This window comes from Juglans regia, chromosome 4, assembly GCF_001411555.2.
Source record: "Juglans regia cultivar Chandler chromosome 4, Walnut 2.0, whole genome shotgun sequence".
Lineage (NCBI taxonomy): Eukaryota > Viridiplantae > Streptophyta > Magnoliopsida > Fagales > Juglandaceae > Juglans > Juglans regia.
Window position 1 is genome coordinate 28,431,289 of NC_049904.1, and position 6,914 is coordinate 28,438,202.

The 6,914-nt window shown below is 37.1% G+C and overlaps 1 protein-coding gene across 4 annotated transcripts; it reads right to left on the reverse strand.

Annotated features, from left to right (window-relative positions):
• Nucleotides 1-234: 234 nt before the first annotated feature.
• On the reverse strand, nucleotides 235-6,826 carry LOC109006443 (E3 ubiquitin-protein ligase arih1-like). Of its 4 annotated transcripts, none has more exons than XM_018985721.2 (4): nucleotides 6,556-6,826; nucleotides 5,553-5,996; nucleotides 3,079-3,839; nucleotides 235-970 (listed from the first exon to the last, which is right to left on the reverse strand). In XM_018985721.2, exons 2-4 carry the CDS (start codon nucleotides 5,958-5,960, stop codon nucleotides 592-594), a joined length of 1,548 nt encoding a protein of 515 aa, XP_018841266.1. In that variant the 5' UTR covers nucleotides 5,961-5,996; nucleotides 6,556-6,826; the 3' UTR covers nucleotides 235-591. The 4 variants fall into 4 exon arrangements, with proteins under 4 accessions (XP_018841266.1, XP_018841264.1, XP_018841265.1 ...); XM_018985719.2 differs by having other exon boundaries at nucleotides 5,553-6,213; XM_018985720.2 differs by having other exon boundaries at nucleotides 5,553-6,279.
• Between the last annotated feature and the right edge of the window lie 88 nt (nucleotides 6,827-6,914).

Genomic DNA, 6,914 nt, shown 5'->3' on the forward strand with positions numbered 1-6,914 from the left:
AATTTCTGTATCTGTTTTCTAGCCAAACAAAAGATTAGCAGAATGCTAATCATCTGTAAATAAGCGAAGTACCATGGTTGAACAGATGGACGGCAAGAGAGAATTATCCCCCACACGAGATTGAAATCAGAACCCCACCCTTGACATCTTGAGTATTGGGGAGTAGGATGCCATTTGGTCTGAACATTGGCAAGAAGAAGCAGAATATCATATATTTAAACATTGGTCGTGCCATTTACAATGGGAAGAAGATATATTTCATTGGCTTAGCTTTAAGTGACATGGTAAAATGTTCTTTGAATATACTGATATAAGAATCTCTCTCCATTCTCTTTCCTTTTCTATAGAGAAGAAAGAAACTAACTGATCAAGTATGAATTCTTCCCCTCAATCTAATGCAACGACCATCGGGATCACAATTTCCCAGAGTGTCAAAGCTATAGTAGAATTACATGGAAGAAAAGAAGCCAATTTCTGAATGTTTTGCTGTAAATGAAAATGCGAGTGAATAGAGTGAGAGACTCTTTCCCTCCCTTGAAGCACTTTTGGGGAGAAAGCAACTTTATTTGCTGTGGAATCCTGTATTTGCTTTCATTGGATATAGTCTTCATAATAATTGTCGCTTATCACAGAAACAAACCTTTCAAGCCAAGGAAGCTGATGCAGATCCTTCATTGCGTCTACATAGGAGTCTGTACAGCGAGGTGGGGATTGGTAAGGGGGATGGTCACTCAGACTGAATCCTCCAGCAAGGAACCTTTGGATCAAAGCCAGCTGTGATCTTTCTTGGTCTGAGTACGCATCCATAATCATAGGGAGTGAATTGAAAGTCTCCCATGCCCATTGTTCCGACTCTTGCATGGAGTGGGTAAAATCTTCAGAGTTGTCCTCATCCCAAAAGGCACACTGACAGGTCTGTTGGCCATCCCTATATTCTGCTCCACAAGAATAACAGAACTCATGCCCACACCTGAAAATGAGTCATGTAAGCCAAAAATTGTCACAAGGAACTTAAAATCAACGGCCAAAGCCGAATATAAACCATTGAACTCTGCATATAGAGCATTGAAATCTGGTACACGTTAGAAGAGCATAATACAACAATACCAGGAACAAAGTGAAATAGCAATGGCAAGTCTGTCCTACAGCAAGTGACTCAAGAATAAAAAAATAATTTGCTTTTACTCTTTTATCTCATCATAAATTAAAGTAAGTCTGAACTTTATCTTGCATCTAAAAATAATATTTTTTGATAGGTACATCTAAAAGTATTATCAAAAGCTCACTCTCATATTAATCAAATTATCTAATGCAGACGCTGAATGCACAGAAAATTTGATTCTATTCTCCAAGAGCAAGAGTCTAAAGATGAAGGAAATTCAAAATATGTACACCACAATTTCAACTGCTCTGCTTACCCATAAAATATATCATAAGTAAGAGACTCTAATAATCCTCATTCACTTATCCTTTTCATACACAATTAGATTAATCAATCTTTCAAAAATCCTCACCCCCAACTCCAAAAAACAATTGATCTTGATTGTGTACGTAGAAATTAAGAAATGTTATGTGATTTTTTCGTGGAAAAATATCAGATGCACATAAACACAATTTCATTTAGAATCCAAATTTAATTAGTGCATTTGTGGATGACTAATTTAATTTTATACTTCTCATAGAATGCAACCATTCTGAAGAAAAAGTCTCCACCAACAGTTAAGTAGTTAGGCATATAGAAAATCCAACATAATGTATAGATAGTGCTATAGCAAAAACATTATGATTACATGTACTCACATTATCTTCCATTAGTGTTGGGCATGGGCACTGAATCATCTGATTGGTCATCCAGTACTGTTTATATGGATAAATGGATTTGGACAGGTGAGTCTAATGGAACTTTCAGTGTTAAGAGTGCCCATCGTATGATCCAAAACTCAATTGTTAGTTGTGAGGGAGAAAGATGAAGGTTCGAAGAAAGATTAAGATCTTTGCTTGGAAAGCATGTAAAGATATTTTGCCTACTTTAAATAACTTGAGAAAGAAACATATGAAAGTTGAAAATGCTAGCTGGTTTTGTAAAGATGCTGAGGAGGATATGGCTCGTGCTTTATTCTTTTGTTCTCATGTGAGTAGTAAATGGAAGAAGTTTTTACCTGTTTTGCAGCAGGTCCATTCTGACATGAACTTTATGGACATTGTAAAATTTGTTTTGATTCAAGCAAATGAAACAGATTTTACTTTGTTGTTTGTGATAGGCTGGAGCTTAGGGTTTAGGCGAAACACGATGCAAATGGAGAAACTCTTGGTGGAACCATTACAGGCCGTGAATCATGCATTGTCTATCTATAAGGTGTTCAATGATTTAAGGTTTTCACATGCTACTGACAGAAGGAACATAGGTGTATGGCACTTACCACCGGGTTTTTCTAAAACTCAATGTGATGGGTCATTTTTTGTGGATAACAGCAGGGGTTGGATTGGTTTTAAGAGATTATACCGGCAAGGTTGTTATGGCTGCTAGTAAAATAGAAGAGGAAGTGGATGGGGCTGCAACTATTGAGTTATTGGCTGTTTTAAGAGTTTTACAGCTTTGCATTCCTCTTGGGATACCAAGAATTGATCATAGAGTCAGATTGCTTATTGCTAGTACAGGATCTGCAAGCTACACAGGAGTCATCTTCATGGAATGGCAACTTGATTAAAGATGCAAAAGAATTGATGCAAAGGTTTTCAGAGGTCAAAATTCAACATGTAGCTCGAGATGGAAATGGGGTGGCTCATAGTTTAGCTAGGTATGCTTGGAATGTAGTAGACATTCCAAATGTGGTGGGATTATGTACCTGCGTGTGCTGATCAAGCTCTTTGGTTTGATCAAGCTGCTTTGTGATGTTTCTCTTCAATGAAAGTTTGGTTATCAAAAAAAAAAAAAATCATAAGAATAATTTCTAAAGAAGGATGCACCAATACAATATTCGAAATCACTTCATATATCATAACATGCTCACTTTATGTCATTCAATAAATGAGCCATGCTAAAAGAGAAAAGCAATATGTACAAAAAAGGTCTCTTACCAGCAGGTCATGTGATAGCAACCTTGAGTAAGCTCAATCATTCTACGGCACTGCTGACAACGCCTCCACCTTTTATTTTGTGCCAAGCGATGTAAGGTAATGTCTGCCGCATCCCTCTCCTCCAAAGGGAGGTTCTGGTACTCTTCACAACTAATTGAAGAATGCCAAGGAACGCCACATTCCACACAGATAAACCTCTGGCAGACTGGGCACTCAACGCAGCTATTATCTGATTGACTTGATGAGCTTGCTCCAGTTGACAAACATTCATGGGGATCAAACAGGACAGAACAATTTGGGAATGGGCAGTAGATTCCATCGGAGTGGAGGACATTTGCCTCTTCAAGTGCTCTCTCTAAAGATTCATAGGAAGTAAGTGGAAGAAAAGATTTGCACTCAGCGGTGGAGATGAAATATTTGCATCTCAACTGAGGGCATCTTATTGGAACTTGAGAGGACTGCACTTTTCCATCAACATAGATTCTCATACAATTCGAGCAAAACTTGTGAGAACATTTCATAGTAACCATCATCAGTGATAACTTATCCTCGCAACAGATGGAACAGTTTTCAAGTGATCTATCATCCTGAGAAAGAAAAGAGACAACCCCGATTGCCACTTGGGCTAATTGCAAAGGCCGTTCCAGATCAGCACTGGGGATAAGCTTCAAAACAAAAGCTTCAAGATTACTGGCATATTCTAGAATCCTTTCCCTAAGTGCTATCAGAAGTGGGACTTCAAGCTTTGCATCATGGGTTATCTGTGACAATTCACATCACATCACTAAAACACACTTGAACTCAAAACAACAAAAACATCCATTATTTCTTCTGCCAGAAGAACAGACACATGAAAAACAATAAAAATCATGCTACAAATATTAAATCCATTATAGTCATATTGTATTACTCCCCATAACTATGCAGTTTTTTAAATGCTGAGGAGTTTTTTAATGCTTTACCTACTTACATCAAAGTGTGAACCTAATACATTAATACACTTATCTTTTGATAGGTACATTAGTACAATTATCATTGCATAAAAATATACTCCCATTTTCTGAAACTAAAAGCACCATAAAAAAAGTTGGTGCACCGTCTTCAACTATGTATTGATACAATTCATTCTGTTTTCTTTTTCTTGATTAACACATACCCACCAACTTCATATCCAGAGCAAATTAAGGAAACACTGGTTTAACACCAAAATTAATGACAGATTCCTGATTCATGTATTCAAGTCAGTCCAGAGAGAAATCACTTTTGATTATCAACTGTCATGGTTCTACAGGTTCAAATTTGCCTTCTCTACGAAAAATGATTTTTCCAGCTCAACTTTAATAATTGATTCAATTCTTTAAGCCACAAGGATATTTGAATACTTTTTATGAAAATCCTAGTCACCAAATTCCAAGCCCTTCTACAAGCTAATGCTGAGCTTCAATGGGAATCAAGTTGACCATACTATTTGTGCTCTCTGCTGCATCAAGCACAGAAGCTATGAAATAACAGAGCGTTTGACAACACTGCCATCTCTCCAGCAAACTAAACCCATTTTTTTTTACAAGTAAAAGAACAAAACTCAACCTTTAAGAACGAAAGAGATGAGAAAGAACCCTTTTTCATAGTGAATAGATAAAGAAAAGCTTTGATTCTTTTGTGTTGTCTTCTTCTCTTTGTACTTTATCTTGGTATAAATCTTCATACTTGGCCTTCCTTTTAAAAATACTCGAAAGCTTAGACCAGAGGATTACTTGCTGAAAAGCCCAATGGCATGCTAGAGTTGAGAATTGATCCCAATCATTACATAACCAAAATATGAATTTTAAAGATCCATTTAGCCTTGTCATAACGAAAATCCATGAATACTAAACGTTTCTTTTACAAGTAATCGATTGGAGGGGGGGAGGAGTCTGTGCTTCCTGCAATTTTGAAAAGGAGATAGAACGCTTTAAGTTAAGGGGCAGCATCCCTTGATGCTCACGCATGGGTTCTATCTTTATTGTTATGAATCTCCGTTTAACTGTTCCTTGTTAATTACCAAATGCAATTACAGCATTACTGTCAGTTGATTCCACAAAAGGAAAAAAAGAAACTAATTCCTATTTATCACACCTCTTAAAGACCCCTCTTTTTGGGGGGGGTGACCTTACCCTTAACCTCAGCGAAATATCCCTGATGACTTTTTTATGCATAAATATAAATTAGGAAAGCCACTGAACAGGAAAAAGAAGATAGGAAAATCTTGTGTTTTGCATCTGGAAAATCTTCAAAACTGACATACCATATAAAAGATGAAAAGAATGCAGCTTATTCAATTAAAAAATGACAATTTCTATGACACGGCAAATTACCATCGTGGAGTTTATTCATTTTGTGGGAAGGAAATTACATGTAAAACCTTAAGCAAGGCTTATATATATCACGAGATTATTAGATGAAGAATTATCAATGCTTTAGAATGGACGACTTACCTGGTCATACAACAGCTCAGAATCGGTGAAAGCATATACCCGACGGATGCTATTTTGTGTAGCCTCCACCAGACCATCCATCAAAGCTAAGTAATCAGCGACAGATGCTTCAACATGAAAGTCGAGTTTTTTCTGCACCTGAATGAGAGGATTATTGGTTGATCTTTCCATAACCACCCCAATTCCAGAAAGCCCAGAACCAGAGTCCCCAGCATCAGCTATTGAAATACCCTTGAAGAACATGTTCACTGAAAATTCATCAAGATCGTCTTTTGACTCTTCCTTCGCAAATTCTTCAGTCTCCTTCCAGACTTCCTCATCCTCGCAACAACTCCTGAAATCTTCCTCATCTTCTTCCCTGACTAAATTCGCAGAAGATCCATCTCCAAGAACTGTCCGATGCTCCATTTCCAATACCACTTTCTCGAGTACCCCACAACAGCTCTGCAAGTCAAATACTCCGATATGTAATTTATATCAAAATCTACGCATGACCCACAAGAGAATCGATCTCAAACCCTGTGTTTCAGCGACTATACATCACAAAGTGACAAAAAAATCCATATCAAAAAGTGATCTTTCAGCCCTCATTTCTGGATCAGAATACCAGGAAAATCCACCATGGAGTTCATCCAAAACAATAAAATTGTTGCATCAACTCCTAAAAGCATAAAAGAAGGTTCATATCAAAACAGTGATCTTTAAGCTCCTGGTACAAAATCAACATCTGAGAAAACAAACCCATCGAGGGATCAATTCAAAATTCCGTCTTCAAGCCTATATATTCCCAAAAAAGCACAAAACGGACTAACAGAGATTTAAGGGAAAAAAAAAAACGACATAAAACAAAAAATTTAAATTATTTTGGATCTTTCACATAATCAAATTGAACCACAATTTACCAACAAAAAAAAATCACAAGAAAATGATAATGTATATACAAGAGGAACAAATAGACAGACAGGGGTAGTCAATAGAAAGCCAAGAAGTGAAGCTTCCATACCAAGGCGGTTTTCACGCAATGTGGAAGGGGAATCAGATAAAATTGTCTTTTGGGTGGGGTGTTCTGAAAGACTGTCCGTAAGTGAGGGAGGGTATTTGTAAATAAAAACCCTAATCAGACAACTGCTCCCTTTGTTCTCCTCACTATAACAGGGATGTGGAGAGAGAGTAATCCTTTACCATCGTTGTTTATTTAGGCGTAAGGAACATCAACCTCTATCTCTGCTTTGCTGGCATTCTTCTATTCTCTTGAGTTCCATTGCATACAGTTGGGTTTAAACAATTTTCCAGATTCCAACTAAATTAATATCAATTAAAAAAAGGAAAAATATATGTATCTGCCCCACACTGACACACACT

Excerpts from the sequence above, each read along its gene's own strand:
- LOC109006443 (XM_018985718.2), bottom strand. Across the intron at positions 3,840-5,552 it reads CTGAGCTGTTGTATGACCAG|ATAACCCATGATGCAAAGCT; the intron begins GTAAGTCGTCCA and ends GAATTGTCACAG. Across the intron at positions 971-3,078 it reads TGCTATCACATGACCTGCTG|GTGTGGGCATGAGTTCTGTT; the intron begins GTAAGAGACCTT and ends ACTCATTTTCAG.